Raw genomic sequence first — 24916 nt, forward strand, 5'->3', positions numbered from 1 at the left:
CTCTTTGGTGGTTATCTTCTCGGTGGGGGCTTGGATTGGTCTTTGGGTGCATGGTGCAGAAAAATGATTTTTGAAAGCTGTTGGTAAAGTTGGGCTGGTGCTTTGAGTCCTGTCATAACCAAACTTGCGTATTTGGCAAGCTTATTGTGGCTGACAGGTGCCCCTGAATCACTGTTTATTTACCAAGCCAGCGGTGCCTCCGGTGGTTGCTGTGGGCGAACGGCCCAGTGGGACTGCCCCGGATTCCCCAACTGTGGCTGCTTATCTCATCGCCCCGCCTCCCACCTTGAAGCTACCCGCTTTCATTCATCATTCGTCACCAACCTCACTCATTCACCAACTCACCCTGCTTATAATCCCCAACACCAAAACACCCTGCTCTCATTAGTCCAAGGAAAGCCTAACACCGAAATCATGTCCCGCAAAGGCGTCGGCCTCGCCGCCTTTGATCGCTCCCGCCTCACCTCGGCCTCGTACGCAAACCACGGCACCGCCCTCCGCACCACCAACGCCCAAGCCCTCGAAACTCAGCTCTCCGTCTTTCGCTCCCTCCTCCAACAGTTTGCACAGCAACACGGCAAAGAAATCCGCTCCAACCCCTCTTTCCGCGCCCAGTTTGCCCGGATGTGCACCGCCATCGGGGTGGACTTTCTGGCCGCCTCGGCCAGCCACGAAGGCAGCGGGGGAAAGGGGGGGGAGAGCTCCATCTGGGGCCAGCTGCTAGGGAGGACGGTGAACGACTTTTACTTTGAGCTCGCGGTGAAAGTGGTGGAGGTTTGCTCTGACACGAGGGGGGAGAACGGGGGGTTGATTGAGGTGAGGAAGGTGAGGGAGCTGCTGCAGGTGAGGCAGGAGAAGCAGATGGGCGGTCCGGGGCAGACGGAAGGGGGGGGGTTGACGGAGGATGATGTACTGCGGGCGGTAGGGACGCTCAAGCCGTTGGGGTCGGCGTACTCGATTGTGAGGGTGGGGTCGAAGCCGTATATTCGGTCGGTGCCGAAGGAGCTGAATACGGATCAGAGTGCTGTGTTGGAGGCGGTGCAGGTGCTGGGGTATGTGTCAGTTTCGATGTTGATGGTGAATTTGAAGTGGGCGAGGGCGAGGGCCAAGACGGCGGTGGAGGATTTGGTCGGGGAGGGGATGCTGTGGGTTGATAAGCAGGCTGGGGGTGAGTGGGATTACTGGAGTCCTGGGTTTATGCTGGAGGGGCAGGACTGTGGTGGGTTTGGGGGGTGAGGGAGTGGTGATGATGGCTGTTGACGAGCTGAACCGATGTGGATGAGAAAATTTCCACCCTACCGGCTTGGCGTTGTCTAAATCATGCTGTCTTGTTGCCCTCAAGATAAACTGCAGGCATCATTGTCTGGAGACGCCACTGGATTCGTCCCATCTCGCCATACACAAGGCAGACACAGGCGCTTTCAACCCCGACCAGACCAGGCCTCATCATTTGGGTCCAAAAGCAACCTACCTCACAGGCTTTCAAGGTCTAGGTTACTGCGGTTTGTACAGGTTCTGGTTGTGTCCTAGGAATGAAAAATGATTGGGACAGGATAAAACACAACAAAATCGACCAGAGGCCCTCTCAGGAGAGCCGTTGTGCATGGGGAACCTTGATGACGGTTTATATCATGGTTGATAATTTGATGTTTTTAAAATAGATGGAAACCCAACACTGAACTCGATGTTGAATTTAAGAATAACATTTATTTGTACGATTGTTGTCTCTTGGATTGCATGTTTGACACCGGATGGCAAGTGGCATATTGCATTATCGATTGTTGTCTGTCATCTTAAAAAACAAGCAAGGGGCTCTGCCTAATCATTCATAGCAAATAGCCACCCAAAAGCGAGAAATACAACGCTGTAAAAAGGGTATCCCCCATACGCTGAAAGATCCGGCCCCTATAACCCAACATGACAAGGGGTGAACAAATTGCCATTTGAGAAAAAGAAATGACATAACCTTTATGCATGCAACACAGCTAGTTCAGCCCACTAGCTGTTCCACTCGCTCTACTGCTTCTGCTCCTACAACGTGAGATATTCAGCTGTGAATACCTCCCCCATTACTGCTCGTTGGACATTCCTGAAATGGGGCTCAAACCCGGGGGTACCCCCAGAGTCGGGGTTGTCAGCCCTGTAGTTTCTGCAGCACCATTAGCTGTCGTTGTGACAACAATATCTGCAGTCCCGAACTCAACAGCCTCCTCGGTCAAGGCCACCCCCTCGATAACCTCCAAAGGTTCAGATCCAAAGATGTCCATCCCATTGGCCTCTTCCGCATCTATTTTGTTGTGCTCGGCGTGTTCAAAGGATGAGGACAGATCAGTCTCGGATTCGTTATCGTCATCCTTAACGGAAGTGGTGTAGCCCGGGGCCGTGATACGAGTCCATAGGCCATCCAAGTCGACGGAGAAGACTGGCTCGGCTGTCGTTGGTGGCGAGGCTAGTACCGGAGGGCCAAAAGTCGAGATGGAGGCAATCGGATCCCCAGTATCCTGATCGTAAACCATGCCTGTCGATTCCGTCATGACGTGGTCATCAATGATCTCGTTGGGTGAGACCGAAGAAGAAGAAGAAGAAGAAGAAGAAGCGACAGGGGCACGGGCTTTGTGGCCACGGGGCTGGTTCATGGGAATACGTCAGTGGAATCTCAGGGTACATGGGATAATAAGAGAATGGACTTACCAGTGGAACAGGCCGACATCCCAAGTTCTTTACAGTCTCCACATCGACACATGGCCTCATTTTCACTTGGCTGAACGAATACCCAGTGGCTATAGTGGGAGGTATATCTCCGTTCAAAACACCATCCAGACTAACCCAGGACTTTTGTCTACCGATAGGGTGGCATCTGTGACAGACTTTGTGCTGACACTCATACTTGGGGTCCGGCATCCAAGGACGGTCGTCATCGGGGTATTTGAACCCGTACTGATTGTTGAAGTCCTGGTCCCGAAGACGCTCGTCAGTTATCACGTCCAGGACGTGGTCGCGTTGGGCGAGAATCTCCTTCAACTCTTCTGGAGTGTAGTTCCAGAGTTGCTCCTGTGATATTTCGTCCAAGAAGCTGTACTTTTCGCTTCGTGCGTCTGCGCCGTGTTTGCCGAGTGTCATTTGCTGGGAAAAGTTGTGGCCCAGTTGATCAAAGGCAATCTTGGGGGGTTTATGTTAACAAATGATTCTGTGTGTGAGTTTGAGTGAAAAGGCACATACCTGAAAACCGAGTTCTTTTATCCCAATAATCAGAGGTTCTCGGTCCATGACACAGCGATACAGCCACCCAAATGGGTGAGACCTCTTGCAGCTATCACACTTGAATCGCTCGTTGACCTGGTACAGTGTTGACATGACGGAATGGTGGCAGTTTGGCCTCCAGGCGCGGGAGAGTCGAGCTGGAGGTCTGAGCTGGTAGGCTGTGAGGCTTGAGAGTGGGATGCTCATATCGTGCGGACGTACGGGCACGGCCTGGGGATCGTAGTTTGACAGCGCGAGGTTACGAGGCAACACTCTCTGCTTCCCCTTTCCCTCATCATCATTATCACCATAAGGGGGGCTCTGCCGTTGTTGTGGTCGGCCTGAGAAGCCCGGGGGTGGCTTTGATGGGGGTATGGTGCTCATGTTGTCGAATAGCGATGAAGGAAGAGGCCTGAAGATGGCATCCAGATTACAGAAACAACGCTAGCGAGCTTGCTCGGCTTTTTTATTATTATGGATTATGACGGAAGCAGTCAAGTCGCTGACGATTTCGGCGGAGACAGCCATAGATTCCGGAGCCAGGCAGACTCACCTGAAGGTCGCAGGCGTGAGCTTGGAAAGCCGAGCAGTCCCTTAGCCAGTAATATTCATCGCGTTTGCTTACCTTTAGGATTGGCAGGAGCACAAACTGGAAAACCATTCAAAGCTTCCATCCATCGCGCCTTCCTTCTTCTCCACCTCAAGCCTAGAGCCAAAGCCACCAAGACCCAGGTGAACGGGAAGGTGGGGAGATGGGCAAACGCTCTTTCCCACGACCAAAGCTTGACATCAGAACTCAGATAAAACACCTATCATCACCAGAGAAATACAACACCTACCTGCGATGAGTTCCTTTTCTTCTGCTTTGCTTGACATGATCCTAATGTATTTAACTCCCGGTTGCCTCCTTGAAACAGAACTCAACATTGCCATCCGTTTTGTACTACATCGGGCATGGCTGGGATGTCACCAGCTCAAGGCCACAAATACACACACAATTCATCCGTTCGGTCTGCCTACCTTGAGAGTTTGGTGAGTCTGTAGCGGGGTCTTCTCTTCTCTGACCTACGAGGTGTGTAGGTGGAGATGTGGAGGGGAGTGAGTGTCGTTCATGCCTATCCGAGCCTGACTACACATGTGCAGAGTATCTAGATTGATGTGATGGAACAAGCCTTCTAGAAAACCACTAGATACTTGTACACGCAGAAGATGTCCATTGTGGATGAGGTGGAGGTGAACTTAAAGGTCCAAGACATGGATGGCATGCGGCTCATGAAAAACCGGGGCTGTGTTGTCGCCATTTAAGGCTGGCAGTGGAGCTACCGAGGAAGCTTTCCCACAGCTTCCGTTCATTCCATTGCTGACTTCTTCGTCGGATAGCAGTGCCAAATGGTCATGTCACAGCCAATCAGACATTTTGGACATCCCGAAACCCTGTGCGTCAAGGCGTGGTGCTGGTGGTCTGGATGACTGGCCCAGACGAGCTGAGATCTGGAGGAAGCAGTGAGAGCGACAGGGATGAATGGGCAGGGATCAGACGTTGCCGTGTGCTGTTGTCTTGTGGTTGCTGTCGCTCTCAGCAGCTGTGGGGGAAAACAAAAGCCTCGGGCCATGGGAAGAACAGCCAATCAGCGGCGTCCCCTGTGGTCTGCATTCAGGTCCCCACACGCCTGTCTTGAAGGTGGGCCCCTGTCGCGACGCCCGTTGATGGGGGAAGAGCTCGTCTGCTCCCCCCCAGCGCCCCAATCCGATCCAAAAAACCAGCCTCCCCGTTTCCCGAGCTGGTGCAAGCCGAGATTTCGCGACGACGGCCATCTCTCCTCGATCCTCTTCACCGTACCTTTCCTGCATCACACTGGTGAGTTGTTCTTTTTGTCCACCCCAGAGCATTTGTCATTTCCAAGCCCAATTGGCTTTCTCCTCCAGCTGCGACGCGCCTCCGTTTTCGTTTGACTTGCAGCCGTCGTCATCGGGATTCGAGACCCGCCCTGTTGCCCCCGTACTCTCTCCACTGTTGTAAACAAAGCGTTGACCTGGGCACAAGGTAGACAGACCGCCGACACCGAACTGTGCGCCGCCGCCGCGACACCGAACGAGTTATACATATAGCTAGATGCCGATTTGACCGCGCCGACCATGTCGTCCATCAAGATTGAGCGGGACACCGTTCAGCAGACCATCACCGATGCCGCCAAGAGCGTGAGCAAGAAGGATGTTGGCTTCGTGGGCAGCACCGCCGCCGCCATCGCCGAGGCTGCCCACGGCGACCTTCCCGGCACCACTGGAAAGCATCCCATCTCGGCCGTCGTCGGTACTGCCCTCACCGGCGGCAGAAAGAATGCTGGGACAAAGGGTTACCTCGCTGCCTACCTCCGCCAACTAGAGACCAACCCTCTGCGGACCAAGATGCTCACGGCCGGCACGCTCGCTGGCGCTCAGGAGTTAATCGCATCGTGGCTGGCCAAGGACCGCAACAAGCATGGCAACTACTTCACATCCCGCGTGCCCAAGATGGCCACCTATGGCGCACTTGTCAGCGCTCCCCTCGGCCACTTTTTGATCTGGCTCTTGCAGAAGACCTTCAGCGGCCGTACCAGCCTGCGTGCCAAGATCTTGCAGATTCTCGTCAGCAATTTGATTGTAGGTCTCCTATGACACGGTTATGTTGAATCAGGCCATGATGTGCTAACCACAGTTGTTTCTTCAAGATTGCCCCCATCCAAAACACCGTCTACCTCGTCGCCATGGCCTTGATCGCGGGTGCCAAGAACTTCCACCAAGTAAAGGCCACGGTCAAGGTTGGCTTCTGGAAGGTGATGAAGGTGAGCTGGATCACCTCGCCTCTCTGCCTGGCCTTTGCCCAGAAGTTCCTGCCCGAGCACACATGGTTGCCCTTCTTCAACCTTGTGTCCTTCATCATCGGCACCTACATCAACACCATCACCAAGAAGAAGCGCCTGGCGGCCCTCCGCAAGAAGCACTTTGGTGAGGGCCGCGCTCCCGGCCCCAGCGGTGCCCCCTCGACTCTGGGCCGCCCTGAGGATTACCCCCCTCTCGGCCCCAACCCCCCTTACTAAATTTTTGGGGGTTACATAATAAAGCTATCGAGGGAACCGTGATGTGCCTGCCAAAGAGGAAAACGTGTGACCGCTTCTCTCGTATATCTCTGGAATATGTCTGAATAAAAGGGGGAAGGGGCACATGTCTAGTGTCAGTGGGGCGGGAGGATTGGAAAGGACAATGATGGTTGGCTGGATGGATATTTTTTAGTTACGATGATACATGTGTATGCGTGTGTGATGTGTTCGAGCGCGAGCGAGATTCTGTATTTTCGGTTGGCGAGAAGCAGGAATCCTTGCTTTCAGAAGGGAGTTATTTATTCTTTGTGTTTGTCTTGAAAGGAAAGGTGGAGGGGTGGTTGGATACCTGATTTGCACAATTTTGGTTGGTTTTTATTTTTATTTATTTTTCTCTCGATTTGTTCATGAATCATCTATTTTCCCTAGACTTTGGGACCTGAGCTCGAGGTTTTGGTCTTGGGGGGCAAGAAAGATGAAAATAAGATGGATATATGTTTACTGTCTTGGTTTAGACTACCGCGTGTATGTTCTGTTGAAACGTTTTGACGAAAAAAAAAGATTCTTTAGATAGGAATCGCCCTCATCTCCTCCAACGTCCAGTACTTCCTCATCGTCTCCGCCTCCAGCTCCTTGACCTCGTCATCCAGATGCTTCATCAGCACCTCCCCCCAGGTGTCCATCTTTTCCTTGAGGACCGACAGCTCCAAGTCGACCTCGCGGCTCTTGCACATGAGGATGTACTCGTGCAGCTGGTCCATCCCCTCGTGGATCAGCTCGTGCTGCCTCAGCAGCTTGTTGCTCTTGCCGGCCTTGAACTGGGGCATCTTCTTGGCCAGGATGGGGTAGAGGTGGGTCTCCTCGATGGAGTGGTGAGACTCGAGGTAGCGGACCAGCCGGAGGCCCTCGTCGAGGAACTGCTTGAGGGACATGTTTTGGGGGCGGCGGGAGTTGACGCAGGCTGTGTAGAGGATTGTCCACATTCCTACAAAGTGGTCGTGCTGGAGAGATAAGAAGGGAAAATGAGAGATGAGTATGTGAGGGAATAGACTGAAACAAACAAGGGTATGGAAAAATATGAACAAGCTTACAAAGTACTTCATTTGTTCAGCTAAGCGGTTGTAGATTTTGAACTCGGTTGGTGACAGTGGCGGCAGTGACGAAGTTGTTGCAGTGGACGACGCATCGTCATTGGCAGTAGGAGTGGTTGGCTGGGGAGATGAAGTCTGAGTGGTTGATTCATCTGTATTTACAGCAGCCTTTGCTTGCTCTGTGTCTGCCATGTTGGGCAATCTGTGTGTTGGCGGGTTGTTGAGCTTGGTGGTTTGATGTAATGCTCGATCTGCGCATGATGTTAGCCCAGGCACTGGATATAAGTAATAGACGCTCTACAGACTCTGAACCTGCAACAGAGATTGAAACGAAGTGAGGCTGTGGAAAATACCCTGCTTGTCCTGCGGCTCAGCACAATGACAGTGGTTCTCATCCGGGCATCCAGCGCACCAAGAAATTGTTTTCTGCACAAATGACTCAAAGGTCTCGAGAAGGAATCAGTGTCTTCAGATAAATTGGTAATTGTCCAGTTCTGAGCCACGATTGAGTCAGACTGTGGTCGCGCTCTTTCGGACTTGAGACCTCAAAGATCATTGTTACCAATAGGGGGGGTGGTGGTGATTTGGTAAGCAATTAGCAACCCCAATCCCCTCACATTAGCCCCAGTCACCGCGCGGTATCCCCTTCTGGACTTACAATGACAAACCTCTATTACTGGAAATGCTCAGCGACTTCTCTTGATATGGGGCACATATTGTATTTTCACGCCTTGGGACAAAAGGTGTATGATATTACATTGGTAACTCCATGAAATCCAGCCGCTATCGCTAAAACCCTGATATCAGATGCCCATGTTAACCGCCTGCTCAACCCAGATTCGCCACCATATCATACCCATAACCGTGAATATTTTCACCCCTGAAACTGCGATAACCATTATTTGGCCATGAATGCTATAATTCAATGCCTTCCTCTTCTTTGAGTTTCACTGAAAATCGGGCTTGAGAGACCAAGTAGCTCGCATACTGGTTCCCTTCTTATCCATCTGGGCCACCTTCCCAAGCGCAATCTTGAACTCTTCCGCCTGACGAGTACCTGTACAATACTGATTGAAATGATCCACCAAAAGCTTAGAGACGACCTGACCACCATGGCGCTTGATAAAGGCAGGAATCATCTTTTCAAAGTCCTTGGCTCGAAGCGTCCTGTCTGGTGCTGGCTGGGCATTGGGAGTTCCTGGTCTCGAACCACTCGCACCAGCATTTCGGATGATGGCCGAACCTGGCGCAATACGTCTACGTGGTTGCACTGGTCGGCCAGCCTCTCCTACCTCACCTGTCCATGTCACGGTGCCAATAGGCACGTTGCGGGCTTGCTCGCCTGCGCGTCGAAGACTGAGAGCAGCTTGAGCGGCGATCCTGTTGGCTTCCTGCTGAATCATCTTCTTGTCCGCCCTCACAGTCTTTTTGCCGTTCATAATCTTATCGTGCTCCAAGGCACTGTGGACCGACCTCGCGAAAAGTCCTTCCATCAGGCGATCCTCTTCATTGGCTGGTGGGTCGGATTCTGCTTTGAATGTCTCCAGACTAGCTACCCCCTCAATATTGCGGAGGTCGTTTTCACCGTCATCCTGGGGCTCAGCCTTGACCGTAACGGAGGCGACTTCACGAGCAGCTGCCTTCTTTGCAGAAGGGCCGAGCAGAACCCTATCCTGCCCAGGTATAAGAAGCTCCTTGGGTCCGGATTTCATAAAGTTCTTGGCTTCACTTCCCTTGAACAGCTGGCTCGTCTCTGTCATGCCGTCTTCATACGAGCTGAGACTGAAAAGATCATGCAAATCGTTGAGGTTGAAGTTGGTCTGTTGTTTCGAGTCTTTGAGTACCTTGTTGGACAGAAATTGCTTGAAAATCTGGCGATGATAGATCTTCTCCTCAATCGTACCAGCCGTCATCAGGCGGTAAATAGTCACCTCCCTCTTCTGACCCAATCTCCACGCTCTCTCCCGTGCTTGTACGTCCGTAGACGGATTCCAGTCGGGATCAAAGATGATGACTCGGTTAGCACCTGTCAAGTTCACCCCTAGTCCGCCGACCTTGGTTGTTAGCAAGAACACGTCAAGACTTGGATCGTTGTTGAACTGGTCGACGAGGGTTTGGCGCTGCTTTATTGGTGTTTTGCCATCCATGCGCAGATACCTCACATCGTCCAGCCGCTGAACAAAAGCCTCAATGATGTCTAGCATTTGTGTGCCCTGGCAGAATAACAGTGTCTTGTGTCCGAGTCGTTTCCACATCGGTAGCAGAGACTGGACGACTGCCATCTTGCCTGACTTCTCAACGCTCCCCCAGAGATATCCAGGCTCATTCTTGAGTCGGGGATTCAGCAGATCTGGATGATTACAGATCTTGCGAAGAATATCAATACCATAAAGCGACTGACGGCTCCTATCAAGGATCGATGCCATTTCGTCCGACTTGAGAAAGAGCTCGTAGGCCTCCCGCTGGGGCTTAGAGAGCTTGCAAAACAGAACCTGTTCGCTCTTTTTCGGTAGATCCGCAGCAACGTCTACCTTGAGACGTTGAAGGAGATACGGGCTGATGGCCTCTTTGAGTGTCTCGGCGCATTTTTGTGCTGTCATGATCTGAAGATTGGTCGCATTAGCGTAACCTCCGAGTTTGATGGGGACTTCGAACTGAGTCCGGAACGAAACCAGGGTCCCGAGGCGCATAGGAAAAATGAAATCGAAGAGTGACCAGAGCTCTGTGAGATTATTTTGCATTGGTGTGCCAGATAAGATGATCCTGTTTGGTGTTCGGAGCTCCTTGCAGTAGATTGTGATTGCAGTGTTGGGATTCCGAATCTTGTGACCCTCGTCCAAAACAGCATAACCCCATTCCACGGGGATCAAAACATCGCCATAGGTTTGGAGACCGGCATAAGTGGTGACCAGCACATGGCCGTGTTTCACCACTTTGTCTACAATCTTCTTCGCTGCCTTGCTGGATTTGGCGGGACTTTTCGTATCCCAGTTATCCTCCACATCTTCCCTTTTGCCCTCATCAAGGACGTTGAACATTCCACTGCCTGAAGAGTGCAGAATCGACACGCGGAGAGGTGGCCACCAGCGATGAAACTCGTTGACCCACTGCCGCAGAACGGTTGCCGGTGCAACTACAATGACTGGCTTGTTCAACATCTTGCTGTAATGTAAAGCCGCCACGAACGAGATCAGCTGTACTGTTTTACCGAGTCCCATCTCATCGCCGACGATGCCACCCACCTGCTGAGCATACAACTCAGCCAGCCATTGAACACCTGTCTTTTGGTAATCGAAAAGCGAAGGGTAAATGTCACCCGGGAGCTTCATTCCATTCTCAAATTGATGGTCAGATTCGTCGGGAGAAGGCTTGAACCACTCTTCCTCGCCGTCCCACTCGCTCTCAACCTCTTGACCCAGTCTGAGCTGGCGGGCTCGCCTTGCACGACTTCTTCGCTTGACCCAATCTTCCAATCGGGCCTGATACACAGCTTCATTACCGTCGTCAATGTTGCTCAAATCGACCTTTTCCTCACCAACGCCATCCGCCGCAGTGGCGACACCTTTCCCCCTTTTCCTCTTTTTCTTTAGAGTTGTGTCGGTCATGTCGAAATCATCCTCCAAAGACTCGTCCTCCTCATCATCTCTGGCACCGTCTTCAGGCTCAAATTCGTCATCGGATCCTCCTTCGACCTCCTGCACTACTCTCCTCTTCTTTCTAGGCCGTAGCGAAAACTCCAACTCGGCCGTTGAACTGTTCTCGGTCTCCTCTGCAAACCCTGGCCTCCTTAGATTTTGATGACTTCGCGGCCCGTCCCCGACCTGCTCCTCGATTTCCTCCGCAACAGCCTCGTCTTCAGCTTCAATAATCGCATCAGCGAGTTCTCCTTCCACCCCATCTGGTCTCGGTCCACCAAACGTCGCGAATGGGGTGATTTTGCCAGTCCTGATCAAATATTCTCTTTGCGTCTCATTGGGAAGCCTTCCACCCACCGCTCCGGCCCCTTTGGACTGTGTCTCTGCTGCTCCCTCCTGATGTCTAGCCTCAATCCTGGTCTCAAAGTCCCTAACATCTTGCTCACAAATCTCAATCTCAGAGTCCAGCCGGGTGATTTCCTTCTGAATCCTAAGCCTGTTGGCAGGCGTGAGGCGGCCAGAAGTGAGTTTGGCCTGTTGGGTCTTTCGCTGGTTTTCCAGCCTCACTTTTTGGATCTGGGCTTTCTCGATACGCTTCCTGTCGCGAGTGTCTTCGGCTTCGATAAGGGCCGCGTTGGCTTGGAGGGTAATGTCGCGTTCTAGTTCGTCTTGGTCACGGACGTTTTCGGTAAGGTGAGCAAGGGCGGAAGCTTCGTCATCGAGATTGGGGGCGGCAAGGTCGGGGACGGGGTTCTCCATTGTGCTTTCGATGGCGGCGTTGGATTCTTTGGTCGATAGCGAATTCGGTTTGTCGGTTTGTGGTATTTCTTGCGAGGCATCACCGGCCGCATCGGGGCTTTCCGCCTCTGGGGGGCTCATAATGACGCTGTATTTTGGCGGCATTGCGGATGGCAATTTGCGATCTGCAAAGCCAATTTCGTGACCTTCGAGGTGGAGTGAATGATGGCGTTTCTGAAGCAATCAAAGGAGGAAAACAAGATTTCAAGTGCAATGAGACTGGATGGTACTTGCCATTCTAACTGCGACAAAAAATTAGGTGGAAGTTGTTGCTCAAAAGATGCCGTTCACTGTACGACGGACCTCCTGCCTAGAAGTCGCCATGGGAGCAAATGACGCATCGAATCCACTCAGTCGCGCGCATCGAAACACCGCGCGATCATGTGACCTAAATTGCGTGCATCTTGCTTAGCTCAGCCCTGTGAGGCCAAAGTGGAGCCTTGGCAAGGGTTCAGGGGAGGGGGCCGACTTCAACGTTCAACATCCTTGCTCGACGTCAATCTCAACGACAACTCATCCTATGTTGGTCATTTAGCTGGATATCGTTTTATACTTCCAACTTTCTCGACCATCACTACCGTGTCTTTAGACCATTGCGAAACTACGAGGAGTAGAAAAGCTTTCAAGGATCGTGGGCGGCCCGCGAGCATCAATATCAAAAGTGTGGCTGGTAATCTGACATTTGGAAAACTGCTGTTCAGAGCAACGCAAGGCTTTTGAAGACTAGCCAATATCAAACCACTTATACAAGCATATCTGCAAGGAACAAATCTGGATCTACCTATACAGGCGCACAAATGAGAATGTCCAAAACAAGGTATAGTTCTAGACAGCCAGTCATGATCGTCAGTTATCCGTACACAGCTGAAAGCATGCCATAGAATGTGTCAACTTAGCAAAACATACTCGATGCATAATGGTCTCCCCTAGGCAATATCACCGAGACGTCCTACATGGCTTACTGAGATCTCCAGGAAGATTGGTTACACTGATGTCTGGCAAGCATGCTATCCTATGGGATGAGAGAGCGGGAGATTTTCGTGTCAAGAAGACAAGCCAGATACCAAGACTCTTGATTGCTGCCCGTTCTGGGCTCTGGACTTGATGAAACAGTAGCCCTTGGGACGCAAGGGTGAGGTTGCAAGAGATGGGGGCATTGCCGCCATGAGATCCACGAAACCATGAAAGCTGTACACCACACCATGCGTGTCTATCGCCCACCCGCACCGTTCTCGTTAAAGGCATTGACTGCCCTTACACAGGTAGAATCCAGGGGCGGAGACCCGTGGAGTCTTTGGTAAGGGATGTACCGTTTGTACCGTCTTCTCCGGCCAGAAAACCTGGAACCTTGACCAAAGCGGGTGGTCGTCTCACACTAGCAGAGAAATTTTCCACTCATCACCTCCCACTCATGTGTTCTGCCCTCGTCATTCGTCGGCGTCCTGCCCTTCCTTTCCCCCGGTGGGCTCCTGTGGAAACCCCGCTACAAGAGCGAAGGCATTAGAAATCAGGGTGGTCCAATAGCCGCAGAACACGAAGGCTCATCTGCGAAGTCTCCTTCTCAAACAGGCAGACGAGGCGCTGAGAGGGGGTTCTTGGTGTGCAGTCACTCTCTCCTACCTCACCGCCCTTTGCGATTGCTCGTTTCACGGGCCGGATAACATGAGGTATCGAGTTCTCTTGCTGTTGGGTCGCAACTTAGTAGGGAGGATCGATCTGTCTTTTACGCATGGTATACGGGTAAAGTTGTTCCGACTCTGGAGTCCCTCACCATGTTATCTTCGTACTTCAGGGGCGGCGAGGAGGAAAATGTTAACGGACTGGCTGGCTGGTGGTGTGATACACACCCTGTGAAAAGTTCGATAAGCTTTGATCGGGATGCCCTTTCTGCGACACACCGTCGCCGTTTCCCCGCTCGGTACCCTTTTGCCTTCTCCTTTGATCATGGCGTTAGGCTCTTTCCGGCCTTAAAGGTTGTTGATATACCCTCATATAGCGGCCTGATATAGCCCGGGTCTGGGGGTAGAACACGACTCCACTCTTGCCACAGAATGATAAAAAAGCGCGCTGCTGATGGGGCCCTCCAACCTCCTCAAATTCTGTGTGCAGTCGTCTCTTGATCGGTCATGGTGCGAGCTGTCTCGGTTTCTGCAAGTGGTAAGTATGTCGTTGTCTGGTTTTGCCGCAGTGCATAGACGGGGTCAACCGGTATCGCGAGTTCTTGGCGCTTACAGAACTGCAGACCCTTCCCTCATGTATCACTATCGGATAAACTCAAGATCCTTAAGAATATCTGAGATGACTGGCGTGGTGTTTCTGTCGGTCCAAGAGCCACAGGCTACCAACCTGCGCTTTGACACTGCTTCTGTCTTGTGGTCGTGGTCCCAGCCAGTTTGCTCCACCGGGTGAAGCAAGTCGCAATTTATACGAGACGCAAGTGATATCGCGGGCTTGGTGGCCGCATGGTGTGGTTGCCAAGTCAGTGGGTAAGCCGCCCTCTACACTGCATGTGCCGTCCAGGAGCAATAGCCGCCAGCAGAGAACTGCGCGGCTTCAGCAGGTACCGCTTCAGGGCACCTGGAGATATACCATGAGCTTCACCAATCCCAATCACCTACTGAGGGAGACCAACACACTGAGGGGAGCATAAGACCGTATATTAGAAATTAATCTCCGATTGGGTCACGTCCCGTCTGATGTCGCAATGGGGGCGAGGCCATGATCCTCTGTATCTGGAGTTTGTTATCTCGGCCGTACTTTGGAGTTGGGTGTTGAAGGAATGGGAACCATCTTAGCGTTATTTAGAAAGAAACACCGAACTCGCCTGTCTTGGGTGACAGTGCGATACTTCATTAAAGTTGTCGGTTGCTTTCAGAGTGCTGGTTAGAGAGCCACAAGTAGCACGAGCAGCAAGATTGCAAGGCTGGAAAGGTTTTGACGGTAGATGGCGAGGTCGAAACATGTATGGTCAGGCAAAGCCAGGTATCTGGTACACCGAGGAGCCTGTCGCTCACATCTCGCGGGACGACCCATAACCAACCGAGAGGTGTTACGCATAGAAACCTTGGCGCCATCGCGCTACACAGAGAGTTTCTCGTGGAGCGTGTTGCTCGATCACTGGTGAACCAAACTACAGGACGCAATTTCGCAGAGAAGGTAATGCCGTGCCCCGACCAAGGCAGTGGCGGTCTGCCAACCTCCATGAACCAGGCACAAAGATGACCTGAGGGCGGGGGAACGACAGTTCCAAGGTTGACTGGGTTAGGTACCTAGGTGACTGACAACAGGATCCAGGGAGATAGTGGTGCATCAGCAGCGCAAAGGAGCTTTTTTCTCGGAGTATTACCGAAACAGGGGTCTCGCCTCCTGCAAAAAACCTGCCTGTCAGCGCCCAACAACCCCTGTGCTGTCCAGTCCTGATCTCCAAGCGATGTAGCTCCTGTGGCTGTCCAAAAGCGAAGCAGAAACCGATTCGACCACGGAAGGTCAAGAAGGCGTATCGTGATTGTTGGCAAGTGTTTCAGTTCCAGATACATGTGTCTGCCGCACGTCATGCATACTGCGCGTATATTGTTGCCAAGGAGCCAGACCATGACAGAGACGAGCCTCGTTGGGAGGGAATATGGCGAATTCTCCGAGACCTACTTGGCGAAGCTGTAGCAGGGGCCAACTTCCACAACCCTGCCTCCAGGGGTGTGCCGCAACAGCCGACTGCATCTCTGCACGTGGAGGTTTTCTGTGACTCGGAATCCATATGTTGGAAGCGGACGGGGAATGCGGAGTAGCTATGAGGGTGACAGGCTCAATATACAGTGCAGCGACGAGATACTCAAAGGAGATCCCGAGGGGAATGGTGTAAAAGGTGATGATGTAGCTATTTGTCACCAGATACCTAAGACACCCTAGGCAGCCGGCCCTATCTTGGCAACCGTTGAAGCGCACGGAGCAAGCCTTATTTCGTATGAACAACTCCTAGATGCTTCTAGTTGGATCTGACTGTCGTGATTTCATCTGGATGTGAACTCTGAAGAGGAATAAACAATATACAATTATGTAGACAAGGCCTTCTCCATGCCGTCTTAAAAAGTGTAAACATGGTTGATCAGAACACCTAGGAGAGAATATTGTAGAAGTATGTATGCCACTGCCTTTTCAGCTTTCAAGTTCCGATCCAAACACAGCTGGCCTTGGATATCTTCTGTGCACGCGACAATCCTCTCCGAGGATCCACCTAGCTCGTCCATAGCTTGCGCTTGTGTCCTCTCCTGTCTCTCGTGTGTATCCTCTTCTTGTCCGTCCATGCAAAATATTACCCTTTCGTTGCCCCCGGGAATCGTGCCTCATTCCTCGGTCGTAGGCGTTGCGTAGTCTATAGTCGCGCGCCTGTCGTGTATGTCGTAACTTTCCACCCATCCGACCGAGTCTATATCATAAAAAAGCTAAAACAAATGTGTAGGACGAAATAGATGCCACAAAGGAAAAACAGAGCACAAAATTGTAGAATTTCAGCGGTTTCGGGGTATCTCAAATATTAGCGCCGCTTCTGTTCCAACAAAACAGCAAGCCCATCCCCTAAACATAAATCCATCCGCTAACAAGAAAAGTAAATCAAGAAGCACGAGAGTGCGTAAAGAAGATGAAAAGGTATTGGCTGTGGATAAGCAAATCCAGTGTATGTGAAGGTAAATCCTAGATCGGGCCCTGTTCGATGGGCGATATGGACAATGTGTCTGTGGAAGCTGGAAGGAAGCCCCTACGGGTCGTACTGGATGCTGTCACTGGAGTTGTGACGGGTAAACGGTGGTGTCTCCCTCAGGTGCTGGAGCTCCTGGTGGAGACGCTGATTGCTATAACTCTTCGCCTGATAGCTGTGCTGCCCTCTCGCGGCATGCAGCTGGTGTGAATCCGGTGCCGACTTTGTTGGCAACGATACGCCACTTTTCGTTTTCGTAATCTTGCAGAGCGGTTTTGAGTTTTTGATCCTAGACTGCTGTCAGCTTTTTCTGACATTGCTTGTCAGAGTGCAAAGGGGGATGCTGACCGTTTCATCCGTCCACTGTGTTGTCTTCGCCTTGAGTTTGGTGCAGTAACGCACTTGCAATGTCCCGCTTGACCGACCAGGGAAGAAGTCCGCAATTTGTTTCCACGTTAAGCTCTTGTTCTCCTTCAAGTCAATCAAGAGCTGATCATCCTCTGGCGTAAACTTCAGCTTAGGCCCCCTCGGTCTGGGAGCTGGGGCTGGCATCCCAGCTTGCCCAACCACGCTCGGAGCTCCGGCTCCTATGCTGCTCTCCCCATCACGTCGCATCAACTTGTTCGGAGGTCCTGTGTCTGGCAGCCGGTGGTGGTGATGTGCTGGCGGGACTCCCGTTGCTTGGGCATAGGCAGCGCCTAGGGGCGTTTGCTGCATTGAATCCAGCTCATTCTGTTCAAGTTCCGATATGCCGGGAACCGCAAGATCGAGATCATCAGGCCGTTGACGCTTCACGCCGGCAGTAGACCCATGGGTCGGGGTTAGAGATGGGTAGAGGGGGGGCACGACGTTGTGGGGAGAGGGGCCGGCGCCGTAATGCGATGGCCCTGGATGGGCAGGGTGGCCGAGATGTCGCGCCCCCGGATGGCCGCCCAGGTGGGATGGGTCTGTGAGAATTGGGTGAGGGTGAGGGTGAGGGTGATGTTGGTGAGTGGCAGGATAGTGCTGTGGCAGGCCGTGGTGGGATTGATGGGGAGGCGGCTCATGGAGGGGCGGCGGCCCGGCGTGCTGAAGCGAGCCGCGATGGTGGTGCGTATCATAAGGATGCGGAGCTTGGCTCTGCTCGGCCGTATGCGGCTCCTGTGACGAGTAGTCGACATTGTAATCCGGTCCTACGCGATAATTGCCCGCCAGTGTGCCTCCGATGCATGGGTTCCGCCAGAGCGAGCCGCCCTGGCTGGTCGCCGGATTCTGAATGGAAAGAATTGGAGGAAACTGGGCCCCGCGGGGCTTCTTCGGCGGAGAGGTTGGCGTGTGGTGCTGTTCGTGCCCACTCAAAATGGCTGCTGTCAAACCTGGGACTTGCTACTTGCTCTCCTCGCTGATGAAAAGAGCCTGGTTGTCGAGGAAAACCAGGGCGCATGTGGTGGTGGCTGCTGGTGAGCGGGCTCGTTCAGAAAGACTTCGGTGATAGGCTGTGTCGGTCACGTTGGTGTTGGGGGGTGGGCCCTCCTCTTGGTAGCTTACTGTGTGATAGCTACAGTATATGTGTGCGTGTGCGGTATCTCGCTATGGGCGGTAGGCGTCAAATAGTATTACGTCGGTCTCGACATTGGCTGCTAATGATCGGTTCGGTCCAACTCTTGGTCGATGGTTTGGAAAAGATACAGGCAGAGAACTCAGAGTCCAAAGCAAGCGGCAGTGGGCATGACTGGCATTATATCGTCTGATATTCGGTACCGCGTAGCAGAGTGAGAGGGAGGGTGTGGGTTTAGTACCTGTTGCCTGCCTGCTTTGGGTCCAAGAGTTAAAGCATTCGTTAGATACTTCTCATGTGCCTGACAACAGATCGTTCCTGAGCAAAGGTGGAGCCCGAGCTACCTCGACCAACGATGACGGTAGCATAATTTGAGGATCTTATGCCATGGTCTAGCTGCCGGATATAGAAACTGCACCCCGGCAGCAGTTGATGATGCAACGACGGGGGCATGAGTACTTGGCTTGACCGGCAGGGTTATGAATACAGGACTAATCTATCCTACTCAATGACCCCGGCCGACTCATACCAACGAGGGGGAACTAGGGAAACAAAACGGCCCAAAGAGAGACGTGGGATGGAAACCGCATGGAAGAAGACTAAACATCCAGCTCGATGGAGAATTAAAATGTGAAACAGGGCCACCATGCAGGCGGAGACGGGCATGACGACAAGTGACTCCAGGTCCTTCAGTGAGATTCTCGTCCACTGCAGTAACGGCACTTGCCTTGCGAACCAAACTTGACAACGATGCTACCGTCTGTCATCTCTTTGTGCGAGATCTGCTGGAAAAGAGCAGAAAGGGGCTGGGGTCAAGGGGATAGCAGACCATCCAGGCCAGCCTAGCCTACTGACCAGGCTAGGAGGGCAGAGAGCTTACAGGAAACAGCGCGAATGTACTTGGCGATGATGCTCGCTGGGGCCGGTCAGATACTGGCGGGTACCCGGGAAGGACCACGGTACCTTGCTGATGAGTCCGCCGAGCGTTGCAAAATGCCGTGTGGGAGGCAAGCGGAGAAGCTGCTGGGTTTTGGTGGTGGGCTCGAGGCCTGTCCCAAAAGGGCCATAATAGACCAGGGGGCCTATATCAGACACAGACCAGAGCTCGGTTCACGGGCACACCATAGGGCAACCGGAAGACCGACTGCTGGTCCAACGGCCACATGATTAGCTCCCGTGTCCCCTAGAGCTGCCAAAAGCTCCAGGATCCTGGCATTGCCAACGCAAGGCTCGCGCTCGGTATGAGAGAGAACACCAGTTGTCAGCCAGCTCAGGCGCTGCCTCTGTTCATATCGCCGGGAATTTTGACGACATGTTGGTACAGGTGCACGGCGTAAACCCGTGCCTCCGCATGCTTCTGGAAGGACTTGACCCCGGTCTGGAAAAGAGTAGGATACCCGTCGAGTCGGCCGGCAGAAGCGTTCCCGTTGTAACCCTTTCATGGAGCAAAACCGTGCGTGGTCGGCGATCAGAGCTGCAAGATACCGGTGACGATGGCGAGGACGTGCGCGAAGCTATAGGCGCCCCGGGTATGATATGCCCAGGATACCATATCCAGATCCATATCCGGTTCATCTGATCATCGAGAGTGAGTGGAGGTTGATGGGAAGAGGCGAACACACCGTCCGTTCTATCGGCGACAAGCGCGACTGACGAGCTGGGCCACGGGCAGTACCATCTTGACAGCGAGTGTGGTAGGGAACTCGGATGAAGCTAATCTCGGGACCCCCAAGATTGCGCATATGTCAATGCTGCGAGGGTTCCCGGTCGTTCGCGGCCAACTGACTGTACAAAACAAGGTGTCAGCAGGAGAAGAAAAGGGCGACAGATCCAGTTTTGCCAAAACAAGAGACAGAAAAGTCAGGAAAGGGTAGCTGTTCGGATCAAAGTGGACGTGCCAGCTGACTACGACGGCGCCGGTGTTTCTTGGCAGCCAGGAGGTGCTGCAGCGCAACGATTTTCCGACACGGTGGAGGCTCTGGCCAAGCATCGCATGAAGGAAACGCGTTTCATTCGAACCTTGCAATTAAAGGCCGTGTTATGCTCCCCCAATGGCAAGATTAACGTGATTTCGGGTTTCTAGAATCCTGCAGCGATCTTCTAGCTTGAAGCGGGCGACCGGAAAGTCCGGGACTGTCAAGATATCGAAGCTTCGAAGATTCCAAGGGAGCTTCAACATGGACGCCATCGCTGGGTCACCGAAAAGGTCCAAGCGGCCAGGAGAGCGAGAGAAGCCGGGCCGTGAGGGCGGTGATGACCGCGTTCCCGTTGATCGTCGCGCATCAGAGTATGTATTTGCTTGAGAGGTATCCTTTTCTATCTCGATTCGTTGATGTCTTGATGATACCCTGATGATTGTTTAATTTTTAGCGCACCTCCACTGTTCGTCATAATCCACCAAAAATAGGCAGTCACCAGGGATGCCTTCACCCCTCGCTCCCACCGCCGCCCTGGTTCGAAAAACGGCACTTTGGACGACGACAAACGGTGGATCCCGAAGTTAATGAGATCGGAAGACAGATTCATGCGACCTCACTAGCTGAGTCCAACCCATGTCGCCAGGCTGAACGAGGCTGACGCAACAGCAGAAGATCGGACGGCCACAAGCACCTCATAGCATAGGTAGCACAACGGACGCAGCTCGCTACGAGGTAGTCGAAGAATACAGGTGTAAACAATCAGCATCTGCGGTCCATCTCGCGAGCAACTGTGACACCATTCTCCTGCTCGGCCTGGCCTTCCGAGACTCCTGATCAGCGTTTTGACTCGGCCCGGGATGGGGGGGAAGAAGTTCGAGGTGGAGTCGTTACCCCGGATCGGGCTTGCCGCTGCGGGTCAGGGTCAAGCCCCCAAGACAGTCCGGGGTCTACATGAACACCCATCCCATCTCATCGTCCGCCTATCCTACGGATCCTGGCCCTGCCGTTCAAAGCAATGGAGATATTCCATCCTGCCTAGGCAGTCCCTATCAGCCCACGAACTTCGGGCCAGAGCTCCTGAGCTTCAGGCAGCACGGAAGGAATACCTACCTATTGCGCTGGAGCTCAAGGTCAATTCTCCGCTCGGGACCTGCAGCGGACATTTCCCACATCTGCAGGGACGGCTTGGCGTGCATGTTTCCATGCCGACTTTAAACACACCACACGCCTCAAGTGCTCACTCAACACGGCATCAACCGCTTCCGCCAGAGAAATAAACGCGGACGTAGGCGTTCAATAGTTCCTCCTACCTAACCCACACCTCCATCGCAGTGGCCTAGGAATGGACGAGTTTCCAACTTTCCCAAGTTGGAAACTCGTCCATTCATCCCTCCCCACGCATGAACGCATTGAGCGCAATCTCTTGTGATCAGCGATATCCAACCGCTGAATCAGCCCTTACAGATGGTGTCTTCTCACTACGGGAAGAACAACCTTTCGGTTCCACCGTGCTGGTCTCTCTCTTTTTTTTTTTTGCCCTCCCGGTCCTGGGGTGTACGATCGTCCTTCGTCCCGCACTGTATGCAGACAGTCTTTAGCCCTCAACCTCGGATCACACTTGTGTGGGCAATCATACGGGCATCGCTTCACTATATTGCGTCACCTCTCGCAAGCTTTGCCTTCCGGTCGGTTCGTAAGGTGAGCGGTAGGTCGGATGATCCAGCTTGGCAAAGAAAGCAGTCGGGCAATGGGAGGAGTGTGTGGTGTATAGCTAGGTAGTTGTCCCGAGGCCGTGGGTTTGGCAGTGAGGCAGGTGATGTTTTGTCTTCTTTGGGCTGAGCCTTCGATCTTTTACAAAGCCCACCTAATCCTCCCACGCTTTACCCTAACCCTGCATTTCAGTGACCTGTACTCAGCTTGTCTTATCCATCTTATCGTAGCACAGAACCTGGAAAGCTTGCATCTCGCATGTCTCCACACAGCACCATCAAATTGGCGGGATCTTTGTGAACAAATTTACGTCATCGAGCTCGACGAGTGCAACGAAGTCCCACGCCGGAAGCCGTGAGCATATGGCTAGACCTTCCGGGGGCAGTAGATAAATAACATTGTTGTAGCAATTGATGGTTCTGTGCCGCATGTCGACACTGATTGGGCGGGAGGGGATCGGTATAGTTCTCTTACGCCGTGTGACATCTTACTTACCTCCTCAACTTCAACATGGTATCATTGATGTGATCCTAGGTTGTCTTGAAATCAAGTTTCCAGACCTGCCGTAAACCTTTTTTAACTTCCCTTTTTTCACTCGACAAGTGCTTGTACACAATGTCGCGCGGACCGCCTTTTGATGGGCCCCTGCAACAGCCGCGCGACTTCGCAACAGACCCACCGGCTGCTCCTCCAGATCTTGACACCGCTGTTGACACCACCAGCCACCGCGTTCGATATAATCCCAACATCGATACCACCATTGCGGAAGAGGTTGCCCCCACGAACGATGCCGCGACCAGCCCGAGAAAGGCACCCGCCCGCGCAGATACCGGTGTGCCCTTCAGCCCCACCAGTCGACGGCGCACAACCCGGGTCAGCACATTTCGGACAGTCGACAACTTCGAAGACTTTGAACTCCGCCCGGGATGGCATCGTATGTTTACCTGACCACCCGCGACCATGTCGAACTTGTCCTGCTCCTCGACGCTTACCATACTCCTTTGCAGCCGGTTCGGAACCAGGGGTCGATCCACTCAAGCCAGATGGTGGCCACGCATCTATGCCTCAACTGAGCGCCCCATGCGAGATCACTATTGTCGACTTCTCCGAAGACAAGCTCTCGATTCAGAACAAGGACAACTCGTCTCTCGGCTCTTTCTTGGAGGTGCCACAACCAAAGTGGGCAAAATGTCGGTGGATCAATGTGAATGGCCTGAGCTGGGACGTTATCCAGCTGCTGGGGAAGCACAAGAGCCTTCATAAACTGGCCGTGGAAGATATTATGAACACGAGGAGCAGGACAAAGGCCGAGTGGTATCCAACACATGCCTTCATTGTCTTGACTCTTCAAAGGCTTGACGACACCTACAGGGATTCTGACGACGAGAGCTCTGATTCTGATGAGGCTGATGACACATCTAGCCATGCTAGTAATCGCAGCATCTTCAGTGGGAAAACTGGCAAGTATTCCCGGAAGCTCTTGAGGCGGTTGAAACGGATATTCTGTGCTGGGAAGTTCTCCTCAGACACCACATTAGAGGGTGGGAAGAACTGGCCCCAGGATGGCTCTGGGCCGTATCCCAGGGCTTCACGGTCTGAGTACCCAGAGGGCCCGACAAGAACCTTGCGAAGATACCACGCCGCACCAGACGATCCTATCGCAAGGTTTATGGACAGGAACTCAGCCCTGATCTCCAAAAACTACACGGTAGCCTGTGAGCAGGTCTCCATGTTCATCACGAACGACAACACCATCATTAGTTTCTTTGAAGAATCGGCTGAAGTGATAGAGGCACCCATCATCCAACGTCTCCAGACGAGTGATACAATCATCCGACAGTGCGTACACCTCCCGTTCTCATCGCTAGTGCTCGACTAACAGGCCTTGATTTCTAGCTCATGCGATGCGTCCATGGTGGGACACGCAGTACTGGATGGAATTATCGATCTTGCCATCCAGGTAGCGAGCTGCTATCGTGATGCTATCGGCGATATTGAACCCGAAGTGTTGACTCACCCCAACATCGGCCACACCAAAAAGCTGTACATCCTCACATCGGAGATCAATGCGCTGCTTAGTTTCATCAATCCAATCACGACATTGATACAAGCCCTGCGTGATCACAAAACGGATATGGCGCTCGACAAAGCTATGGCCAAAATCTTGGACCCCAATCATGACCCCATCATCACCACGCTGACGTACACCTATCTCGGTGATGTTCTGGACCACTGCGTCCTCATCACAGATACTTTAAATAGGCTCAAGAGCTCCGCTGATGGGATGATAGGGCTGATTTTTAACACCATTTCAGCACATCAGAACGAATCCATGAAGCAATTGACCACAGCCACCATTATCTTCTTGCCGCTCACTTTCATCACGGGTTACTTCGGGCAAAACTTTGTTCCGTTCACCGTTTTAGAGCAAGATATTGGCTACTTGTGAGTGTTTCTCTCTCCGGTTTCGAGAGTCCATCTGTCAAGCAGGCTAACCAGTCTATCTGAAGCTGGAAAATCGCTGTCCCTGTCGTCTTTGCGACGATAATCCTTTTGCAGAGGGAAGCCATTGTCGACTATTGCAAGGCCATCTTCCAGCGTCGTTATCTCTGGGAGTTGAAGAAAAGGCGCTCGGATCGACGAAACAAGAAGCGGGTTTGAGTGTAGAGCGGGTCTGGTGTGTAAACACACGCAGCATGATCAGGAAGGATGCTTATGATACCCATATCTTACGCCGTTCAGGGCCAGAAGCGCTTCATAAACGTCACGATGTTGCTTGACTGGTGCTCTTCGTGAACTTGAGGATGAGGATACTGTATGTCTCTACTTTCATGTGGGCATTCTCAGATATTTCTGTCAGGTACTGTTGTGTCCATCCGAACTCAGAACCTACAACTTCATCATCTCGTCGGCCCAGGAGATGCTTTCTAGGAGGGAAAGAACGTCTCGCGTCACTGCTTCTCGGCCAGACACTAGCTATACGCGGATTTCTTCTGCTCGCGACCTGCAATCTTCTTTTTACTATCGCTTCTGGTCCATTCACTGCCTCTTCTCCCGCCCACACCTGATCTATCTGGCACTTTGATACCTTCTTCCTCTCTCATTCTTCTACATCTTCCCTTCCATCCTTCCACATCTTCCCTTCTCATCCTTCCACGCCCTCCCTCCTCTTCCTTACACCTTCATTTTCCTTCCATCCTCTTCTTCCTCACCCTC

The 24916-nt window shown here is 52.6% G+C and overlaps 9 protein-coding genes across 9 annotated transcripts; 4 read left to right on the forward strand and 5 right to left on the reverse strand.

Annotated features, from left to right (window-relative positions):
• Positions 1-414: 414 nt before the first annotated feature.
• dot2 (ESCRT II complex subunit Dot2) lies at positions 415-1236 on the forward strand (the record flags this gene model as incomplete). Its single annotated transcript, XM_062882689.1, has 1 exon — positions 415-1236. One exon carries the CDS (start codon positions 415-417, stop codon positions 1234-1236), a length of 822 nt encoding a protein of 273 aa, XP_062728757.1.
• A 522-nt stretch (positions 1237-1758) lies between these two features.
• QC761_711400 (uncharacterized protein) lies at positions 1759-4521 on the reverse strand. The gene is given in 5 exon segments (XM_062882690.1): positions 1759-2569; positions 2582-3159; positions 3220-3793; positions 3866-4005; positions 4080-4521. The coding sequence occupies 3 exon segments, from the start codon at positions 3622-3624 to the stop codon at positions 2545-2547; spliced, it is 1008 nt and encodes a 335-aa protein (XP_062728758.1). The 5' UTR covers positions 3625-3793; positions 3866-4005; positions 4080-4521; the 3' UTR covers positions 1759-2544.
• A 79-nt stretch (positions 4522-4600) lies between these two features.
• Positions 4601-6846, forward strand: QC761_711410 (uncharacterized protein). The gene is made up of 3 exons (XM_062882691.1): positions 4601-5098; positions 5289-5880; positions 5949-6846. Exons 2-3 carry the CDS (start codon positions 5377-5379, stop codon positions 6315-6317), a joined length of 873 nt encoding a protein of 290 aa, XP_062728759.1. The 5' UTR covers positions 4601-5098; positions 5289-5376; the 3' UTR covers positions 6318-6846.
• Positions 6847-6883: 37 nt separating this feature from the next.
• Positions 6884-7600, reverse strand: QC761_711420 (uncharacterized protein; the record flags this gene model as incomplete). Its single annotated transcript, XM_062882692.1, has 2 exons — positions 6884-7318; positions 7409-7600. The coding sequence occupies 2 exons, from the start codon at positions 7598-7600 to the stop codon at positions 6884-6886; spliced, it is 627 nt and encodes a 208-aa protein (XP_062728760.1).
• Positions 7601-8355: 755 nt separating this feature from the next.
• On the reverse strand, positions 8356-11946 carry rhp26 (DNA repair protein rhp26; the record flags this gene model as incomplete). Its single annotated transcript, XM_062882693.1, has 1 exon — positions 8356-11946. One exon carries the CDS (start codon positions 11944-11946, stop codon positions 8356-8358), a length of 3591 nt encoding a protein of 1196 aa, XP_062728761.1.
• A 3928-nt stretch (positions 11947-15874) lies between these two features.
• QC761_711440 (uncharacterized protein) lies at positions 15875-17957 on the reverse strand (the record flags this gene model as incomplete). The annotated part of the gene is made up of 3 exons (XM_062882694.1): positions 15875-16823; positions 16883-17771; positions 17869-17957. The coding sequence occupies 3 exons, from the start codon at positions 17955-17957 to the stop codon at positions 16689-16691; spliced, it is 1113 nt and encodes a 370-aa protein (XP_062728762.1). The 3' UTR covers positions 15875-16688.
• Positions 17958-20109: 2152 nt separating this feature from the next.
• On the reverse strand, positions 20110-20623 carry QC761_0111880 (uncharacterized protein; the record flags this gene model as incomplete). The annotated part of the gene is made up of 2 exons (XM_062873226.1): positions 20447-20623; positions 20110-20387 (listed from the first exon to the last, which is right to left on the reverse strand). Exons 1-2 carry the CDS (start codon positions 20595-20597, stop codon positions 20110-20112), a joined length of 429 nt encoding a protein of 142 aa, XP_062728763.1. The 5' UTR covers positions 20598-20623.
• Positions 20624-22137: 1514 nt separating this feature from the next.
• On the forward strand, positions 22138-24361 carry QC761_711450 (uncharacterized protein; the record flags this gene model as incomplete). The annotated part of the gene is made up of 4 exons (XM_062882695.1): positions 22138-22634; positions 22708-23539; positions 23597-24145; positions 24211-24361. Exons 1-4 carry the CDS (start codon positions 22316-22318, stop codon positions 24359-24361), a joined length of 1851 nt encoding a protein of 616 aa, XP_062728764.1. The 5' UTR covers positions 22138-22315.
• Positions 24362-24504: 143 nt separating this feature from the next.
• On the forward strand, positions 24505-24785 carry QC761_0111900 (uncharacterized protein; the record flags this gene model as incomplete). The annotated part of the gene is made up of 2 exons (XM_062873227.1): positions 24505-24515; positions 24587-24785. 2 exons carry the CDS (start codon positions 24505-24507, stop codon positions 24783-24785), a joined length of 210 nt encoding a protein of 69 aa, XP_062728765.1.
• Positions 24786-24916: the final 131 nt, after the last annotated feature.

The sequence above is a fragment of the Podospora bellae-mahoneyi genome, chromosome 7 (assembly GCF_035222275.1).
Source record: "Podospora bellae-mahoneyi strain CBS 112042 chromosome 7, whole genome shotgun sequence".
NCBI classification, from domain to species: Eukaryota; Fungi; Ascomycota; class Sordariomycetes; order Sordariales; family Podosporaceae; genus Podospora; species Podospora bellae-mahoneyi.

What these genes read in the sequence shown, in the direction of transcription:
- QC761_711410 (XM_062882691.1), top strand. Translation starts at nt 5,377, where the DNA reads ATGTCGTCCATCAAGATTGAGCGGGACACCGTTCAGCAGACCATCACC. An exon ending in TTCTCGTCAGCAATTTGATT is followed by an intron (nt 5,881 to 5,948) that starts GTAGGTCTCCTA and finishes TGTTTCTTCAAG; the next exon opens with ATTGCCCCCATCCAAAACAC.
- QC761_711400 (XM_062882690.1), bottom strand. Translation starts at nt 3,624, where the DNA reads ATGAGCACCATACCCCCATCAAAGCCACCCCCGGGCTTCTCAGGCCGA. An exon ending in TAAAAGAACTCGGTTTTCAG is followed by an intron (nt 3,160 to 3,219) that starts GTATGTGCCTTT and finishes AAACCCCCCAAG; the next exon opens with ATTGCCTTTGATCAACTGGG.